Here is a 20,794-nt window from a genome sequence, read left to right as displayed (position 1 = left end):
CAACAGCCTCCGGTAGACTGGTACTATGGGCGCGCAAGGTGGCCTCTTGTGCCGATGCCGGCATGCAAGTCGGTTAGCTGAACGATGGCTATGCTGAACCTGAGCACTCGAGCAGCATGGATGCAGTAAAAATGTCCGTGATAGAGGGAAGAGGTGCAGTTTCAGAACTGGTGAATTATCTCAGCAAAAGAAAGAACATGACGAAGTTTTTTTTTTATAGAAAAGGAACAGTCAGGAGCTCTGACGTTCATAAAGTAATAGAGGAGGAGAGAAGAGTCCAACAAGAACAGCAAAGGCCTAGCTAGGCCAAGAAACCGAAAAAAGCGAGGACAAGAAAACTAGCGAAGCTCAGGCACAATCCAGTCGCTCTTTGATTTGAAAAACCCTGGCCTGCCTTGCTCATCCAATCTGGGGGAACTTGCTCTCTGAAACTTTCAGTAGTTCTGTTCCCCACGTAAAACTGCACTGGACGATCTCATCAGATTGAATTTTCTTCTTCCAACTATCTCCATCTGAATTTTTTGGTGAAATAATCAGTCAATTGTTAGCAATATCCAACTCTGAGGCACTAAATAACACTTCGTGTGCCAATGCAGCCAAGAGTGCAAATCGAAGCTGCACTTGCCTCCAGATCACACTGTTCTTGAGCTACAACAGAAAGATGGAATACAGGGTTAAACCCACAACGTGCACAAAAATGGTGCTCATCCTGCATCAATTCCTCCTCAGTGCATGATACAATGCAACATGCTAAAATTGGAAAGCGTGGTCTCCCAAGATTAGAAGCTTCAAAGCCGTGGTTGACCTTGAAACCATGGAGACGACGTTCCTGGGTGACACACACGACTCGCACACGACGATCGATCAGCACGCGTCCTACGATTTAGGACGGGACCGCCGCACCACTCGCCGAGCCCTTCCACCGGTTTAAGCGCTCGCCGCTCCCGCCTCGACGCATCCTTCCCCCGCCGCGCAACAAGGACGAACAGGAGGGGCTCGCCACCTCCTCCTCCGATCACCCCCTTCGTTCCCGTCGAGATCACCGGCCTGTAAGTGACCGGTTGGTTGGTTCCCTCGCCGCCGGCGCCGGGCACAATGCCGGGAGCGGTGATCGTGCACCACCACACGAGGTACAAGACGTACCCCGGCGAGGTCACCGGCATCGTCGTCTTCTCCTGCCTCATCGCCTCCGTTGCCGGCTGCATCTTCGGCTATGACATCGGTCTCACCTGTGAGCTGAGCACTACCATAGATATATACACAGGCTGTTGAGCCAAAATGCCAAATCAGGGGCTTGCTCTGACGACTGACACGAGGGGTCTTGTTTGCTTGCTTTGTGTTGTCGTCGCCGCCGCCGCCGCCGTGATCGTGATGAAGCCGGGTTGACGTCGACGGAGCCGTTCCTGATCAAGTTCTTCCCGTCCATCTACGAGGAGATGAAGCACCAGGTGACCGTGAACCAGTACTGCAAGTTCGACAGCCAGCTCCTGACGCTCTTCTGCTCGTCCCTCTTCCTCTCCGCGATGATCGCCGCCTTCTTCGCCGGGCCCATGACCCGATCCTTCGGCCGGAAGTGGACCCTGTTCGCCGCCGCGTCCGCGTACGTCTTCGGCGCGTGCCTCGGCGGCGTGTCCGTCAACTTCCCGATGCTGCTCACCGGCCGGATCCTCGTCGGCGCCGGCGTTGGGCTCTCCATCCACGCGTCCCCGCTCTACATCTCGGAGATGGCCCCCGCGCAGCAACGCGGGATGCTCAACATCCTCTTCCAGTTCATGATCACGGTGGGGATCCTGTTGGCGAACATGACCAACTACTTCACGTCCAAGATCCCCGGCGGGTGGGGGTGGCGCATCGCCGTGGCGTTCGGCTCCGTCCCGGCCGGCGTCATCGCGCTGGGCGCGCTGGCCATCCCGGACACGCCGACCTCGCTGATCCAGCGCGGCGACACGGCGACGGCGCGCAAGACGCTGCTCCAGATCAGGGGCGTCGGCGACGTCCGCGAGGAGTTCGACGACCTGTCGGCGGCGAGCGAGGACGCCAAGGCCGTGGAGAACCCGTGGCGGGAGCTCCTGTTCGGCGGCAAGTACAAGCCCCAGCTGACGTTCTCGCTGCTCGTCCCCTTCTTCCAGCAGCTCACCGGCATCAACGTGATCATGTTCTACGCGCCCGTGCTGTTCAAGACGGTGGGGTTCAAGCAGAACGCCTCCCTCGTATCCTCCGTCATCACTGGCCTCGTCAACGTCTTCTCCACCTTCGTCGCCATCATGACCGCCGACAAGGTCGGCCGCCGCGCCCTCTTCCTCCAGGGCGGCACGCAGATGATCATCTCCCAGGTACGAAGGAATGACACAACTCAACAAGGTTTGTATATATGTATATATAATATATATATAAATTCTTGGGATAATGCAGATCCTGGTGGGGACGTTCATCGGGCTGCAGTTCGGGATGAGCGGGACGGGGGCCATCTCGGAGCAGTACGCGATGTGCATCGTGCTGTTCGTGTGCGTGTACGTGGCGGGGTTCGCGTGGTCCTGGGGGCCGATGGGGTGGCTGATCCCGAGCGAGATCTACCCGCTGGCGGTGCGGTCGCCGGCGATGAGCGTGACGGTGGCCGTCAACATGTTCTTCACGGCCTTCATCGGGCAGATCTTCCTGACGCTGCTCTGCCACCTCCGGTTCGGGCTCTTCTACTTCTTCGGCGCGTGGGTGCTGCTCATGACGCTCTTCATCGCCATGCTGCTCCCGGAGACCAAGAACGTGCCCGTCGAGGAGATGGCGCACGTCTGGAAGAAGCACTGGTTCTGGAGGAAGTTCGTCATCGACACCACCGACGCGCGGAGCGCCGAGATGAGGAAGAGGATAGCGCTAGAGATGAGCTAGCTGAAGACGATGGAGCGCCAAGTAAGCCTCTTCAGTTAAGTGCTTGGCTCAATAGCTAGAGTGCAGAACACACATGAATGTTGTTTGTAGATTTGATTTGTTCATACTCCTAGCATATCTCGTAATTGTTTTTTCCTTCTCTCTGTTTTTTTTTTGGTTTCATGCCAAGTTGTCAGCATTCTTCTTTTTAACTGAAGAATACTACATTTTATCCTCAGATGATCTCCCTTATGGTGTACTCATAATGTGATCACTACACAGTTCTCTTTTAAGCATCACCTTTAGTTTCCATGTACAAGGAAATTTAAAAATTTACCAGCAAACTCAGCCGCAAGAAATGCAAAGTTCTCAGTAAAATTGATGCAGTAGTACCGCATCACGGCACTGTCCGGCAGGGCAGATACGCGAGCCACTACCGGCGAGAACGCGGCGACCCTGCAAGCGTGGCGCGGAGCAGAGGAGGCGATCATGCTCATCGAGCTGCCGCCCAGCTCGGGGGTGGACGGTATTTCATTTACCGTCCACCCCTTGCCACTGATGGCCGTCAGCTCGACCATGCTCGAGGTCGCCGCTGCTTCGCCTTCATGGATGTTTGGTGGGTGTTACAGCCACTGAGGCGCAGCACACCTCGCTGCGGCGAGCGCTCTTGAAGCTTTTCGGGCGCCGAGCAGCTTCAGGCACTCGACAGCTCGAGTCGGCGGTAGCATCCACGACGTCGACGGCGTCGCGAAGCCGCCGGAAGCCGGCGAGGAGTGCTGTCCACGCTCGCGTCGTGGAGAAGGGTGAGCAGGCGCCCGGGCAGCGGCCCCCCGCCAGGTCAGGGGCGTGGACGGTATTTCATTTACCGTCCACCCCTGGGGCCCGTAACCACCGTCCGATCGTACCTGTGCGGCTCAGATTCGCGAGAGAAACAATCTGACTTGGTCGTTTGCCCCGTCTCGTCGCCGCGATGGCGCTGCCGGAGGGCGCCAGCAGTCTCACCGCCGGCGACGGCAGGCTCTTCCGATTGCGTTGATGCTCGACCGGTACCGGACAAAATTCCGGCGGCGTTCGGAGCAGCGCAGGCCGCCGGGTGACCGGGGACGGGGCCGAACGCGCGCAGCTGACGGCGAGCTCGAGCTGCCGGGGCGCGGCTCAAGCAAGGATTGTCTGCCGGTGCGGCCGCGAACGGGGACTTTTCGGTGTGCTCTGGATCGGCACGCTCGCCGGTAGAACAGGTTCGTCCTGCAGGCGGCCGTAGCCCTGCAGGGCTGCCGTGCCATGGCGCCGAGCAGTCTCAGAGCTGGGAAGCTCACGCCGACGAGAACGAACCCAGTTACTTGGCGCTCGGTTCGTTGGGGATAAAATTATGAGCTAGCTGGTTCGAGCGCCAAGTAAGCCTTAGCAGTTAAGTATTGGCGTGTAGAGCACAAATGAATGTCTTGTTGTAGATTTGATTTGTTCATACTCCTACCAAGTTGTCAGCATTTTTCTTTTTAATTAAAGAATACAATTTTATCCTCCGATGATCTCGCTTATAGTGCACTAATAATGTGATCACTACACAGTTCTCCTTTAAGCATCACCTTTAGTTCCCATGTACAAGGAAATTTAAAAATTTACCACCAAAACAGAACATTTCTTGTTCTTCTATCAAATGTTCTGTTTTCTTCCTGGGTTTAAATACACATGGAATTTTTTCTGCACATCTCACAGGATTTTCCATCGAATTTACAAGCCTTTCGGAATTTCCACGCGTGAATTGCTTCAAAAACATGCCACTCCATTTTCTTTCCTTTTCGTATGGCTGGACCCTTCTCACGGAATTATATGGCAGCTCAATCCGAACCAAGCATTCGGATCTACACCGACTCATTGCCTGGTCACCCACCCCTCTATCTAGCGCTTTCATGTGAAGGGAGCTCAGCTCAGGGTGCATGCCAACGACGACACGCATTCAAAGAGAAAATGGTTGGCCAAACTTGCTCGAATTATTGGAGCCTAATCCCGTGAGCACCATTAGCCTAAGCCAAGTGACAAGAGAATATAGGAGATGGAATAAAAAGGAGAGAAAGATGAGACGTGTGAATTTGATGGCGGATTCTGAAATCTTCTTCTCCAGCTACCGCAGCTTGCATTTTTCAGTAGAAAGATCAGTTATTGAAGCGGTTTTAAGAGAGACGAGCCGCGTCATGCTCCAAGCATGTACTAATTCGTTGGACTTGGTTTATCAAAAAAAAAAATCTCGTTGGACTTTGTAAACATCTCTGCTGCTCAAGTCATTTGTGGACACAAGATAGCCCATAGGTATTCACAATTTTTTTGGTCTTCTTCTCCCCTTTTATGAATATACTTGAAGTCGTTTTCTGTTCACTTTCCCTTTTCTCTCCTTTCCTTAGTATTTAAATTCCTCTGTTCACTTTCTCTTTTCAAGATTCTTTTACGCTAAACCAGCTATGCCAAGCTAAAAGAGAAATCAGGTGGATCCATGCAACGAAGAAGCAAAGCACCCAAACTCTGTCAGTTCCAAGATAAAACTCTGCCGCAAACAACTCGAATCCTCAGTAAAATTTATGCAGTACATCAGGATTCAACATAACTTAGAGCAAAAGAGCTACTCCCTCCATTTCAAATTGTAGTTCGTTTTAGCTTTTTTAGATGCATAATTTTTGCTATGCATTTAGATATAGTGTATGTATAGATGCCTAGAAAAACTAAAACGACCTGCAATTTGAAACGGACGGAGTAGCTAACTTTTCCGACCTGGGACTTTGAACCACTAGCAAATCTCACACAAAAACTGAAAACCCCAAAAAGGGAACGTAGTGAGCTGGATGAGTTATTTGACTGCACAGAAAAGCGTAGGAAAACCAAATTTCACAGGCACACAACAACACGAGCACGCGTTCTTAGATTACAGGGGTACAATCTGCTGCTCCAAACCTTAACTAGAAACACCACTCAGACTTGGTATGTTACAGAAAGCTTTTTAGCTATAGTAGCTTCCATCAGTTGACAATTGAGACCCAAACTGACCGACGGCGATCAGTCTGAGCAAACAGCAAAGTGGTGCAAGAAAAGGAGCAAGTACAATAAGTAGTAGTTATTCAATGGTACAGGACACTCCGGCCGCCGGCCGGCCGGCCGGAGCCGAGCCGCCGCCGGAAACACTCGCCGGAGCGCCACGAGAGGTTGCCGGATAAGTGGATACTGGATACATCGATCACTTGGGTCCCCAGAGCAGGAGGTGCATCACCTTGGCCCTCTTGCCGTTGCCGCCCGCCGCGGCGGCGTGGTCGCCGCGCCACCCCGGCTGCTGCTGCTGCTGCTGCCGCAGCTCCCTCCCCGGCACGGAGGCGTCGCGCGCCATCAGCACGCGGCCGAGGGCGGCGAACTCCGGCCACCTGCTCTCGCGGGCGCCGCTGCTCATGGCTGCTGGCTGCTAGCTGCCGCTGCTGCTACTGCACCACCGCAGCACTAGCAGTCTAGCACGCCACGCGCCTCTCTCGATCGGGTTCTTGCTTCTGTCACCAGCTATTCCAGACACCAAGCTGGTCAGTTATATAAAGCGGCGAAGCTCGAGTAGGTCTAATAGCGAGACGTGACGGATCTCCGGTGCCGCAGCTGCGGATAAGCGACAGCAAAAAAAAAAAAAAAAAAAAAAAAGTGCCGCGCGATCGACGAGTGGCCGCCGGTCGAGCGGCCGGAAATATCTTGTTGACGTACGTGGTCTTGCCCGATTTTTTCCCCTCACTTCCGTCGCGTGTCTCGGCCCTCGGCGTCACGGCGCGGGCGATTCAAGTCTGAGAAAAGCTCGGTGCGGCGTCGCCTGGTCGGAGGCGGTCAGGCCGTCCGGATCAAGTAATAATCAAGTGATCGATCAGTGAGAGATCCAAGCGATCGATCGCGTGGGGTGTCGCCGATCTCGGCGGCGCGCCGGCGCGGCGTTCTCGCTCGGTGTGATCTGGACAGGCACGCTCGCCGGCAGAGCAGGTTCGTCCTGCAGGCCGCCGTAGACCTGCAGGGCTGCCGCCCCCGTCAACTAACCCAGTTACTTGGCGCTCAGCTAGCTCATCTGGAGGAAGTTCGTCATCGACACCAGCCGAGATGAGGAATAGGATAGCGCTGTAGATGAGCTAGCTGGTGATCGATGTCCCCAAAGGATCGAGCGCCAAGTAAGCTGTTAGCATATAAAGCAAGGGGATCGAGCGCCAAGTAAGCTGTTAGCAAATAAAGCAAAAATAATGTCGAACACGAGACACAATTTTTACATGCCTCGCGGAAAAAAACCACGGGATCCAATCGGCGATCTTCACTATAATAAGAGAGTTATAACACAGTAAATACAATGAATCTTTTTCTCTTCCCATGTGGCTTGACTGCAGTTAATTACAGAGACAAATTCGCTAATCACATGACCTAAACCGTGAGCCCTCCAAGCGTCCCCACAAGATATGCGTTAGAATTCGGATCATATCCAATGTACCAATATACTAGGCGCAGTACTCCCCACGAATTGGTTATGACTACGATAGAGAAATGGCCTCATCAGTTAAGTACTTGGTTGAATAGCTAGAGTGCAAAACACATATGAACGTTGTTGTAGATTCCGTCATACTCCTAGCGTGTCTTGTAACTTTTTTTTCCTTCTCTCCTTCCTTCTCTCCTTTTTTGTTTCATGCCAAGGTTTCAGCATTTTTCTTTTTAATCGAAGAAAACAATTGTCCTCCTCCGACGATCTCACTTATAGTGCACTAATAATGTGATCACTAGTTCACTTTTAAGCATCACCTTTAGTTCCCATGTACAAGGAAGTTTAAAATCTTACCAACAAAAAGGTTGTTTGAAGGGATCTCATTCTCTTGTTCTTCTATCAAATGTTCTTCTTTTTCCCCCAGTACTCAGGTTTAAATAGCCGTGAATTTCTTTTTTCTACACATCTCACAAGATTTTCCATCAAATTTGCAAGCCTTTCAGAATTGGCCACACGTAAATTGGTTACAAAACATGCCATTGTATCCTTCCCCGCATTCCTTTTCTTTCTTTTTCATATGGCCCCTGATCTCACGGAATTCCATTCCCGCTCAATCCAAACCAAGCATTCGGATCTACACCAACTCGTTGCCTGGTCACCCTCACCCACCCCTCTATGTGGCGCTTTCATGTTTCATCTTGTGGAGGTGGAGGGAGCTCAGCTCAGGGTGCATGCCAACGACACGCATTTAATAGAAAATGGATGGCCAATCTTGCTCGAATTATTGGAGCCTAATCCCGTGAGCACCATTAGCCTATAAGCCGAGTGACAAGAGAATATGAGATGGCATAGAAAGGAGAGAATATACGGTACGGCATTGCATGAAAATCATATGAGACGTGTGAATTTGATGGCAAATTCTGAAATCTTCTTCTCTAGCTACCGCAGCTTGCATTTTTCAGTAGGAAGATCAATTATTTTTTTAGCTAAATATAAAGATCAATTACCTTTATGATCTTTTTTTTCTTTGTTTGTTTCTTAAGTTCTGGGTTGTAAGACTTTTTCCTGTTCCTTTTATTAATATATAATCAGTAGAGGACATATCCCCTCCAGAGACGAGACACATCCGGATAAGAATCCACAGCTGCTCAAGTCATACGTGGACAAGATAGCACATAGGCATTCACATTTTTTTTCTTCGTCTTCTCACCTTTTATGGATATAATTGAAGTCCCTTTTCTGTTCACTTTCCCTTTTCTCTCCTTTCCTTAGTATTTAAATTCCTTTCTTTTTCTTGTTCACGTTCTCTTTTCAAGATTCTTTCACGCTAAACCAGGTAGGCCAACCTAAAAGAGAAACTAGGTTGATCCATGGCTTCCATGATGCGAAGAAGCGAAGCACTCCAAACTCTGTGCGCCAGTTTCAAGATAAAACTCCGCTGCAAAACAGCGCACAGTTCTCAGCAAAATTGATGTTAGCACCGCATCAGGATTCAACAAAACTTCAAGCAAAAGAGCTGATTAACCTTCCCGATCTGGGACTTTGAACTACTTGCAAGTAGCAACCCTCACACAAAAAAAGACCAAAAGGGAAAGTATGTAGCGTCGGAAAACTGAATTTCACAGGCACAACCAGGCAAATTTAAGATTACAGGGGTATAATCTGCTTCTCCAAATTTAAATCACACCTAGAAACACCACTCAGACTTGGTATATTTTACAGAAAGCTTATTAGCCATAGCTTCCAGCAGTTGACACCCAAACTGACCGACGCGACGAGCAGTCTGAGCAAACAGCAAGAGGTGGTGCAAGACAAGGGAGCAACTAGTACTAGCTAGTACCATGGTACAAATTTACAATACAGTCCGGCCATGGTACAAATTTACAATACAATCCGGCCGGCCGGCCGGCCGGAGCCGAGCCGCCGCCGCAAACACTCGCCGGAGCGCCACGAGAGGTTGCCGGATAAGCGGATCGGATACATCGATCACTTGGGTCCCCAGAGCAGGAGGTGCATCACCTTGGCCCTCTTGCCGTTGCCGCCCGCCGCGGCGGCGTGGTCGCCGCCGTGCCACCCCGGCTGCTGCTGCTGCTGCCTCAGCTCCCTCCCCGGCACGGCGGCGTCGCGCGCCATCAGCGCGCGGCGGAGGGCGGCGAACTCCGGCCACCTGCTCTCGCGGCCGCCGCTGCTCATGGCTGCTGGCTGCTGCTACGCCACCGCAGCTCTAGCTAGCAGTCTAGCACCGTAAGCACGCCACGCGCGCCTCTCTCGATCGGGTTCTCGCTTCTGTCACCAGCACACCATGACGTTACAGCCACCAAGCTGGCCAGTTATATAGAGCGGCGAAGCTCGAGTAGTCTAGTAGCGAGACGAGACGTGACAGGTCTCCTCCGGTGCCGCAGCTGCGGATAAGCGACAAAAAAAAAAAATATCGTGCCGCGCGATCGACGAGTGGCCGCCGATCGAGCAGCCGGAAATATCGTGCCCGATTTTTTCCCCCTCACTCCCGTCGCGTGTCCCGGCCATCGGCGTCACGGCGCGGCGACGAAGTCCTCGAAAGCTCGGTGCGACGCCGTCGCCTGGTCGGAGGTGGTCAGGCCGTCCGGATCGAATAATTTAATCAGTGATCAGTGAGCGACCGATCGGCGGCGCGGCACAAGCCGTGGGTTGTCCGGTCACTGATGGGGCTGTGGGAGTGGATCGCTGCCGCCGGGTGGTCGCGGTCGGGGACTGGGAGAGGGAGGGGGCATTCATGTGCGTGGGGCTCGGGAAAACGAGGGTTCCAGACTGCTCCGGAACGGGAGGAGCGGTGGCTGGCCGGGCGCGCGCGGCAGGTTTGGAAGAAAGAAGATGCGTGTGAAGGTGTGGCGTGAGACCGGGCTCGTGGTCAGGAAGTCCCTCTCGCGCGCTCTGCGGTGGAACCGGGACAGGAACTACACATGGCCACATGGGGGCGGCAGACTTTTATGCATTTCGAAGCTCAGATTGAGAGGGTCACGACCGAGGGGATCGGATGACTCTCAGACCAACTGCTTCGACCGATGCCCACAACGAGAAAGGAAATCGAAGCATTGGTTTGCACGTTGCATGAGCCGATGGTTGAGTGACAATTTTTGGCATACAAGAAACTAAAGCTCCAATGCATAGTTCGGCCCGTGGACTCGACGGACAACGGGCAATATACTATATGTGTGTGTGATACTCAGGTGAGCTGCACCAATGATAGTCGTGCATACAAGCCTATCTCGTATTACTTGTAATGACCGTATACTGTGATTGCTCTTAGCCATGGAACTGCATTAAATGTTCAAGGGCTATACCATGCCACCATAGTGTTGGTCCCTTCTTGAGATAGCAGTTATATGATGTATCGCTAGGAAAATTTTGATCTAGGATTTTGATCTAGGAATTAGCATGTATCATTAGGAAGATTTTAAGGATCCAGGTGGTGCGGCAGCGAAGGTACTTCTTCATTCAATGGTCCAAACTCCGGGTGGCAAGAGGGTCCAAACCCTTAAAGGTACTATTTATTATACGGTGGCAAGAGGCGGGTGGTTTTACGCCAACTCGAGGGGTTCAACATAGAGGCCTGAGGTTCAAATTTCGCGCAAGAGAATCTGCCACCAAATCCACATATCACATAGGATTTTGCCGTGAATTCATTTCCGGGACATGCATCCGTAGTGTATATTCTCTCCCTTTTATTCCATCTCCTATTCTCTTGTCACTTGGCTTAGGCTAAGGCCTCCTCCAATGGTTAGTCACTTGGCTTAGATTAAGGCCTCCTCTAATGGTTAAAGTTAAGTGCTAGTGCTAGCTTATACGCCTAAGAGATAGTATAAGAGATATGTCCCCCAATAATTAGAGTCAAGCACCAGCTCTTATGCCTATATAGCCTCACGCGTTAGTCCACAAGATTTAGGGATGTGTGTATGAGACTCTCTTGAACAAGAGATAGCTCTTCTTTCTTTCTCTTCCACATGGTAAAAATCTGAGGTGGCATACTTATGAGCTGGCTGAGTTGGTGCTCACGGGATTAGGCTCCAATAATTCGAGCAAGATTGGCCATCCATTTTCTCTTAAATGCGTGTCGTTGGCATGCACCCTGAGCTGAGCTCCCTCCACCTCCACATGATGAAACATGAAAGCGCCACATAGAGGGGTGGGTGAGGGTGACTAGGCAACGAGTCGGTGTAGATCCGAATGCTTGGTTTGGATTGAGCGGGAATACAATTCCGTGAGAGCAGGGGCCATATGAAAAAGGAAGAAAAGGAATGCGGGGAAGGATACAATGGCATGTTTTTGAACCAAATTCTGAAAGGCTTGCAAATTTAATGGAAAATCTTGTGAGATGTGTAGAAAAAAGAAATCCACGGCTATTTAAACCTGAGTACCCGGGGGAAAAAAGAAGAACGTTTGATAGAAGAACAAGAGAATGAGATCCCTTCAAACAGCCTTTTTGGTGGTAAGATTTTAAACTTCCTTGTACATGGGAACTAAAGGTGATGCTTAAAAGAGAACTGTACGTGTAGTGAACTATTGATCACATTATTAGTGCACTATAAACGAGATCGTCGGAGGAGGACAATTGTATTCTTCGATTAAAAGGAAAAATGCTGAAACCTTGGCATGAAACCAAAAAGGAGAGAAGAAAAAAAATTACAAGACACACTAGGAGTATGATGGAATCTACAGCAACGTTCATATGTGTTCTGCACTCTAGCTATTCAGCCAAGTACTTAACTGATGAGGCTTCAATTGGATATGATCCGAATTCTGACGCGTATCTTGTGGGGACGCTTGGAGGGTTCACGGTTTAGGTTGTGTGATTAGCAAATTTATCTCCGCAATTGATTGCAGTCAGTTTAGTCCACCTTATATGTACATTTGGAAGCCGCACGGGAAGAGAAAAAGATTCATTGTATTTACTGTGTTATAACTCTCTTATTATAGTGAAGATCGCCGATTGGACCCCGTGGTTTTTTCCCGCGAGGCACGTAAAAATTATGTCTCGTGTTAGATATTAGTTTTGCTTTATTTGCTAACAGCTTACTTGGCGCTCAATCCCCTTGCTTTATATGCTAACAGCTTACTTGGCGCTCGATCCTTTGGGGACATCGATCACCAGCTAGCTCATCTACAGCGCTATCCTATTCCTCATCTCGGCTGGTGTCGATGACGAACTTCCTCCAGATGAGCTAGCTGAGCGCCAAGTAACTGGGTTAGTTGACGGGGGCGGCGTAAGCCGCCGAGCTCTGAGACTACTCGGCGCCATGGCATGGCAGCCCTGCAGGTCTACGGCGGCCTGCAGGACGAACCTGTTCTGCCGGCGAGCGTGCCTGTCCAGATCACACCGAGCGAGAACGCCGCGCCGGCGCGCCGCCGAGATCGGCGACACCCCACGCGATCGATCGCTTGGATCTCTCACTGATCGATCACTTGATTATTACTTGATCCGGACGGCCTGACCGCCTCCGACCAGGCGACGCCGCACCGAGCTTTTCTCAGACTTGAATCGCCCGCGCCGTGACGTCGAGGGCCGAGACACGCGACGGAGTGAGGGGAAAAAATCGGGCAAGACCACGTACGTCAACAAGATATTTCCGGCCGCTCGACCGGCGGCCACTCGTCGATCGCGCAGCACTTTTTTTTTTTGCTGTCGCTTATCCGCAGCTGCGGCACCGGAGATCCGTCACGTCTCGCTATTAGACCTACTCGAGCTTCGCCGCTTTATATAACTGACCAGCTTGGTGTCTGGAGTAACTGGTGACAGAAGCAAGAACCCGATTGAGAGAGGCGCGTGGCGTGGCGTGCTAGACTGCTAGTGCTGCGGTGTGCAGTAGCAGCAGCGGCAGCTAGCAGCCAGCAGCCATGAGCAGCGGCGCCCGCGAGAGCAGGTGGCCGGAGTTCGCCGCCCTCGGCCGCGCGCTGATGGCGCGCGACGCCTCCGTGCCGGGGAGGGAGCTGCGGCAGCAGCAGCAGCAGCCGGGGTGGCGCGGCGACCACGCCGCCGCGGCGGGCGGCAACGGCAAGAGGGCCAAGGTGATGCACCTCCTGCTCTGGGGACCCAAGTGATCGATGTATCCAGTATCCACTTATCCGGCAACCTCTCGTGGCGCTCCGGCGAGTGTTTCCGGCGGCGGCTCGGCTCCGGCCGGCCGCCGGCGGCCGGAGTGTTCTGTACCAAAGAACTACTACTACTTGTACGTAATTGCTGCTTGATGTCTTGCACCACCTCTTGCTGTTTGCTCAGGCTGCTCGTCGCGTCGATCTGTTTGGGTGTCGACTGCTGGAAGCTACTATAGCTAATAAGCTTCCTGTAAAACATACCAAGTCTGAGTGGTGTTTCTAGGTGTGGTTTTAATTTGAAGCAGCAGATTATACCCCTGTAACCTTAAATTCGCCTGCTTGTGCTGTGAAATTTGTTTTTCCTACGCCTCTGTGTAGGCGTCAAATAATTCTTTGTCCCCGACGGAAAACCGAGATCTGTAAGGTTTCCAACTAGAAGAATTATAGGTCAATTTTCTACCGAGGGTCACCGATGTATATCAGAGCCTAATAACCTAAGTCACGTCATATTAACCGGTATTAACCGGTATATATATCAGAGCTTAATACCTAAGGCGTGAGGAAGGACTGGGTTAGATGCATCCTAGAGTCGAACAGTTGAGTTTAGAATCATTTAAACCCCTCCAAGGCCCTAATGCAAGGTAATCAATACCAGGCTCTCTTTGCCCTGAAAATGTTAGTACTTGCTTAAGAGTAAAATATATATATATAAAAACTAATTAATTTTGTAATTCTTGGCTTTGCCCGAGCGTGTTTGGATTGTGCCCTCGTCTGCTCACCACGCCTGATTTCCGCATGTGTTTGTTCATGCCGAGCTTGCGCCGAGCTTGCGGCATGCCGCGCCTCCGCAAACGCTCCCTATTTCAGACCCCATCCGGACGCCACGTCTAATGTTTAGATGCTAATTAGAAATATTAAATATAGGTTAATTATAAAATTATTTGTGAATATTAAATATAGGTTAATTACAAAAATCAATTGCACAAATGAAGGCTAATTCATGAGACGAATCTATTAAGTCTAATTAGTTCATGATTTGACCATGTGATGTCACAGTAAATATATGATAATCATGGATTAATTAGGCTTAATAGATTTATCTCGTGAATTAGTCACGGCTTATGCAATTAATTTTATAATTAGTTCACATTTAGTCATTCTAATTGGTATCAAATATTCGATAAATATTCGATGTGATCCGAATAAAAATTAGTTCATGGATCCAAACACCTCATTTGCGTGCAGTAAACTCGCTGAAAGTTCGGCGATCGTTTTCTTCGCCGAAGCTAGGCTTGGCAGCCTTTGGTCAAGAGCCAAACATGACCTAAAACTTCAGAGTTTCCTTCTAAAACAAGAGCAAAATATAAAAGATGCGAATACATTGAGCTCACTCATCAATCACTCTCACAATACGCTTCACCACTACAAAATCAATGGAGAAGAAGAACGGCAAGGAAAAAAATTTCTGCCAAAGCATTTTTGCAGTATCTCATTTGTCACTGTCAGTTACACAAGTTCCTCACATGCCATAGAGACATCATAGCAAATGACTTATTGTATTATACAATGGCAAAAAAAAGGAATTGGCACCTCACAAAAACATAAAGAATTGCCAAGAGAAAAATTAAGAGCGTACATGCATGTTGGGCTTTTGGGGAGGCGACTCGAGCGGCACCCAACGTCCGCCACCGCCACCCCCTCCCAGCTTTCTCTCTACCTTGCCGCTGTCGGAGCAGGGTACCGAAAGCATGTGTGCCTGCTAGGAAGGCGACAGCGGGGGCTTCTCTCGCGGGCCGGGTAGTTCCCGCCCGGGTCAACGACGCGGTGGCGCCAGCCATGGAGGAGGCCGCCACAACCTGAGCCGGCAGATCCGGTGTCCCTGGGCACCAGATCCGCGAGGAGCGGCTGTCGGCAGGGCTCCTGGTAGAGAGAGCGATGCGGGGGCCGTGGTGCTGCAGGCGCAGGCGCGACGGAGCATGGCCGGGGGCCCGCGCGGCCTCTCTGTGAGGCGCAGGACGTGCCGGAGGCGGCGAGCTAGCCTGGCGGCGGAGGAGGCGCAGCAGCCGGCGGCACGGAGGAGGCGCAGAGGACCGCTGGAGCGGTGTGTTGTGTGGCGGCGGCGGTGTGTCCGCAGCTGCCGCACGTTGCAGCGCCGCCGACGAACAAGACAACCGTGAGGACGAGGACGTCGAGCCCAGGAGGAGGAGACGCGGAGGAGGCGCCGGAGGAGGAGATACGTAGGAGGTACGGAGGCCCGTGGCGGCCCGTGGAGAATAGCGGTGCGGCAGAGACGCCGGCGTGAAGGACGGCGGTGCCGACGTAGAGGAGGCGCTGCACGCGGGGCGGCGCAGGGTGCGGTGCGGAGGTGGTGCCGGAGCGAAGGATAGTGGCACGGAGGAGGCATTGCGCACAGACCACGCGCGGGGCGGCGCAGGGCGCGGTGTGAGGAGAAGGATTGCCGGCAAGCGAGCAGAGGTGGAGGTACGGCGGCGTGGTGTGAGGAGGCGCGGAGGCGATGTCGCCCCGGATGGATTGCGGTGACTGTAGCCGGGAGTGCCGAGCCGTGAGCGTGCAGGGGTTAGGATGCTCCGGGCGAAAGTCCTCGCCGGCGTTATTGCTGGTGGAGATGACGGCGGCGCCCTAGGGTGTCATTCTTCCTGTTGGGGAGTCATTTCTGAGCTACAACCCTACTACACGGGGTCCTCTGGGTGAAAATCCTCTCCAGATTCTGGACGAGCGACGGCGGCGCCATTGGCGTCGTGCCCTCCTTACAGGCGCCGTCTCTAAAGACCCATCTCATTCTATGGCATTCCCAATCCATTAGTTATGGACGGCCGCAGTTGGTGGTGACAATTCCGCCACATAGCAAGTTGGACGGGTGTTGCTGAGGTCATGTGGAGGTGATCGCAGTTATAGCAGCAGCCAGGGGTTGTCGCATGGTGGTCGGTTTTGGCCATTTGCGGCGAACCACGGTGGCTGGCGTTGCTTGGCAACAGTCAATGTGGCGTGGAACTGTGTCGGAGGACGGCGCTTGCGGTAACAGCATTGTGGGACAATTAGGCTTACAACGGACCGCGGCGGGTTGCTCAGCTTAGATGGGCTACCCGGTGCGATACATCGTCGGAAGACGGCGCAACGACTTCTCTGACTTGCTGTCATAGCGGCGGATGCTTTTGCGTGGATGAAGCAACGAGGCGAAGTCGACCTATGGCGCCGGCTTGGCTGATTGACGAAGATCTTGTGGAGCGGGGCAATATTGCTCACCACTCTAACAACGATAAAAGAAATGGATATGTGACGTGGAGTACCATGACGGGCGTGGCGAGGCTCCCGTGCGTGGTGTTTCTTTGAGGCGACGAGAGTGAGGTGGAGTCCATGGCGAGGCCCCACGCATTGTGTTATCGTGGTGGCAACTGCAAGGCAGCCTACGAGAGGTTCGGATTCGATGGTATCACTCTGTCAGGTGAAGTGTGGTGTTACAGCAGCACTGCAGCGGAGGGTCCCGCATGGCGGCGGCCTCCTCGGTGCGGTGTGGTGCAGTTTGTTTCTATCGGTTCCCTACCGACGTTGGGCTACGCCTTGAGTTTCGGCGAACTATGAGCATGGATATTGGGGGTGCTGCCGTGGCGAGCGGAGTGGTGAAATCACGTTGATGTCCCAATCCAACTGGACGAGTTGGTTATTTTTTCTTTCTTGCATCTTTCCAATTTGAAACTCTTTCTTTTTTAATATAATCTGCAGTTTATCCGTTTAAAAAAATGTTGGGCTTTTGGCGACATGCATGCACCATGCCAGTATGCCACCGGTGGCACCGCCCTGGTTCCTTGGAAACGGAGGGAGCGCCTCCCATTGGAGTCCAAAACCGGCGACTCGCGCTCCCTGTTTTCGCCTCCGCCCACCTCCGTTTCTCCGCCGGTTTGCCGCCGGGCCGCGTATAAAACGCCCCTCGTCACACGCCGAGATCCCGGACAGGACAAGTACTACACTTCACTACTTCAGTACAGTACTAGCCAGAAGGCATCGATCGAGATGGCGGCAGCGGCGGCGGCGGGCGGGAAGGCGCCGTCGCTGGTGGTGGCGGCGAGCATGGGCGCGGTGGAGGCGCTCAAGGACCAGGCGGGCCTGTGCCGCTGGGACTACGCGCTGCGCTCGCTCTACCACCGCGCCGCCGCGCCCCGGATCCACGCACTGTCCGCCGCGCTCTCGGACTCCACGGCCGGGCTGCCCCGGGCGGGCGCGGGCCGGGCGGCGGCGGCGGCGGACGTGAGGATGAACAAGGCCTACCACCTCGTGTGCTGGGGCCCCAACTGATCAGCAGCATCGACGACGCTGACCTCACCGACCGCTTCTCGTTCCTCTGTAGCTTCGTTCTTGGTTTCTCCATCTCATGTATTGCTCCCACCCATCATCGATCTATCCATCCGTGTGCGTCGGCAGATGAGAGGGCGATGTGATCATGTGAATGCTCATCGTTTGGGTTTAGGAGCCGTACTGCCGTAGGATAAATTCCAGAAATTTCATTACTAGTATCGTGGGACTTCGACTTGGATCGTTCCTGTGCATTCTGCTCTCTCTAAAAATGTACGCATTGCCGAACGGATCGAGCTGAAACTAGAGCAGAACGCAAACGTTCATGGACTGACAAGAGTGCGAATTCAGAAGGAAAGAACAAACCAGATCTTGCTTTGTTTCCCACGCGTTATCATTTCCTTCGCCTAACTCTATGAAATCGTCGAACATATTCCCAAGAAGAATCTGCGTGTCACCGAAACCAAATCGCAAGAAAACAAAAAGAGAGAGTGTGCAGAACAAACATTGGATTCAGATGGATTCAGATGTGCTGGTTTTGGTAATTACCGGAGATTTGCAACAAACGGCCAGCACCAACTGCTAGACAGGTTGGTTTGCCTTTACCGGCGACCGGTACCTGATGGTTGATTGAGGCGGGACAGAGGTATGCCTTTGAATTTTGATGAAGCGTGCTCGGTACCTGATGGTTGATGGACACCTACACGGCTACGGGGATCGCCGTCGCCGGCCAGAGAAAGCAAATGCGTAATTGAGTGCAGCGCCGGTGAGCCGGCGGCCGGCGGCGGCGACCGGCTCATCAACGCTGCACTCAATGATGCCTTTGCGTCTCTTCTCTTCTCTTCTCTTCTCTTCTCCTGGATTTACTTATCTGCTGATCGGATCCCTCCACTCCGTGATCCATGCCGGCACAGGTCACGCTTCCAGGTTCCAATCGCGTGCGGCAAGGGAATATAACGTGTGCTCGGAGGAGCATCGATGTGTACTGCAGACTCCAAACTTGGCCGAGTTCAGGAGGCAGGTCTCCCTAATCTGTACTGCTACCAACCTTGTACTACTGCTGCTACTGCCATCTCCTTCGAATGGAAAAGGTTAGCGACTAGCCCGGCAGGTGTACTGCACTACTGCTACAAATAAACTGTACTGCATGATGCATTCTCACAGCGTCAGAAATGTCAGATGGCAGTACATGCTGCCGCATGATGTCATCACACGCTGTCCTTGTCGATCGTGCACTGATTGTCTAATGTACTACTACTCCTTGATTGGGATCGGTGCAACAGCCAGCAAGTTCAGGGCGTTTTCAGCAAGTATGAATTCGGCTGGGTTGAGCAGCCAGAGGAGTGTAGTGTTTGGTTTGGGAGCAGAATGGGACGGCCGTCCCGTCCTCTGTTTGTCTCGGGAGTGTGGGGATGGAGCGATCCCTAAGAGCGAATATTCGCGCTAGATTTGGGATGGCTCGATCCCGCAAAATTGAGCGGACCGAGCCATCCCACTTCGACGGCGTCGTGCGCCTTGACTCAGGGCGACTGGGTGGCGTGAGAGTGGCGGACCGAAGTGTGGAAGGCACATATCGAGGCTCGAGGACCGAAGTGTGGAAGGCACATATCGAGACTCGAGTGGCGCGCTGGTGGTGCCTGGGTGACGCGGTGATGGAGCTTGGACGGTGGGGGAGGTCGAAGGTCGAGCGGCGCAGGTGGCGGCGTCGAGTGGTAGGGAAGGTCGAAGCTCGGTGGCACAGAGGTTGGCGGAGCTCTGCGGCATGCGGGACGACGGAGCCCAGCGGTGTGGGGGACGGTGGAGCTTGGCGCGGATCGATCCATGGGCGGCACAGGGGTTAGCGGAGCTCGGCGGCACGTGGGATGGCGGAGCCCAGCGACATGGGGGAGGAAGGAGCCCAGCGACGTTGGGGGCCGGCGTGGAGCCCTGCGGCGTGGGGGACGGCAGAGCTCGACGCGGATCGAGGCCCTGAGCGGGGAAGCCGGAGCTCCGGCGACGGGTGGAAGGAGGAGGGAGGAGAAGGTGAGGTGGCCTACAGGCGGACCCCACATGACGGTGGTTAACATGTGCCTATTCCATCCTATACCTCCAACCAAACTAGGAACGTTCCATCCCTCCAAGCAAACACATACCATAGAACCGTCCCATTCTGAAAATCAGGAATGGAACCATTCTATCCTACCTGGCTCTCCAACCAAACGCTACCTAAGCAAGCTCAATTGATTGTTGCCATCAGATTCAGATTGTAGCACGGCAGCATCACCAAAACGTCTCAACCAGAAAGGCCACCGGATCCAAAGCTTCAGAGCACAAATCAACGATATTGTAATCTGAGTTCTCAACACTTCAAATCACAAAGCTTCAAACGCTCCTGGCATCGCTGTGAGCGCATGACAAAATCAAGGAAAAATATTCGGAGTCCCTTTTCATGGTTTTGTCTCTCTTCTCATCTGACAATGCCACTAGGGAAAGCAATAAGGAGAGAAACATTCAGCGATACCTGGCTATACACATAACGTATCAATACGGAAATCGTTTCCTTTGGATGAAGCATCGCAATGATATAATCAAATACGAAGCTTTTTATACCATACGCTATATGATTATGATAAACGTCCAAAATAAGAAATTGACGGCACGTATAGCCAAATGATCCTAGTGGGAAAGCTCTAACAGTACCGATTGGGAACCCCCTTAGTACCGGTTTCGCAACCGGTATTGGTAGTTCGGTATTAAAGGGGGGCTTTTAGTACCGGTTGAAATGACCGTTACTAAAAGGGTCCACATTAAGTACCGGTTGGTGCTCCCACACGGTATTAAAGGGGGTGACACATTAGTACCGGTTGGTGCCCCCAACCGGTACTAAAGGTCCTCACGGGGCCACCCTGAGGAACTAGCCGTTAAACCCGGTACTAATGTTCATGCAATCGGTACTGAGCCTCAGGACGGATGCTCAGTTTTCCAGTAGTGTGATGACCCCAAATCATATTTTCTAAATTCCAACATGCATTTTTGTTATATAATATGGTCCCCATCCAGAATCATGCACATATGTTTTCTCATGCTATGAAGATGTCAAGA

The 20,794-nt window shown here is 52.5% G+C and overlaps 2 protein-coding genes across 2 annotated transcripts; both read left to right on the top strand.

The window, feature by feature from the left end:
* Positions 1–1,042: 1,042 nt before the first annotated feature.
* LOC101756380 (sugar transport protein MST7) lies at positions 1,043–3,231 on the top strand. The gene is made up of 3 exons (XM_004951788.2): positions 1,043–1,231; positions 1,378–2,333; positions 2,413–3,231. Exons 1-3 carry the CDS (start codon positions 1,096–1,098, stop codon positions 2,881–2,883), a joined length of 1,563 nt encoding a protein of 520 aa, XP_004951845.1. The 5' UTR covers positions 1,043–1,095; the 3' UTR covers positions 2,884–3,231.
* A 12,804-nt stretch (positions 3,232–16,035) lies between these two features.
* On the top strand, positions 16,036–18,045 carry LOC101757205. Its single transcript, XM_004951790.2, has one exon. It carries the CDS (start codon positions 17,183–17,185, stop codon positions 17,714–17,716), a length of 534 nt encoding a protein of 177 aa, XP_004951847.1. The 5' UTR covers positions 16,036–17,182; the 3' UTR covers positions 17,717–18,045.
* Positions 18,046–20,794: the final 2,749 nt, after the last annotated feature.

The sequence above is a fragment of the Setaria italica genome, chromosome I, assembly GCF_000263155.2.
Source record: "Setaria italica strain Yugu1 chromosome I, Setaria_italica_v2.0, whole genome shotgun sequence".
Classification (NCBI taxonomy): domain Eukaryota; kingdom Viridiplantae; phylum Streptophyta; class Magnoliopsida; order Poales; family Poaceae; genus Setaria; species Setaria italica.
Note: the sequence above shows the minus strand (reverse complement) of the source record. Positions and strands in the feature narration are given on the sequence as shown.

Excerpts from the sequence above, each read along its gene's own strand:
- LOC101757205 (XM_004951790.2), top strand. The coding sequence starts at position 17,183 with ATGCATGCACCATGCCAGTATGCCACCGGTGGCACCGCCCTGGTTCCT.
- LOC101756380 (XM_004951788.2), top strand. The coding sequence starts at position 1,096 with ATGCCGGGAGCGGTGATCGTGCACCACCACACGAGGTACAAGACGTAC. Across the intron at positions 1,232-1,377 it reads CTATGACATCGGTCTCACCT|CCGGGTTGACGTCGACGGAG; the intron begins GTGAGCTGAGCA and ends ATCGTGATGAAG. Across the intron at positions 2,334-2,412 it reads CGCAGATGATCATCTCCCAG|ATCCTGGTGGGGACGTTCAT; the intron begins GTACGAAGGAAT and ends GGGATAATGCAG.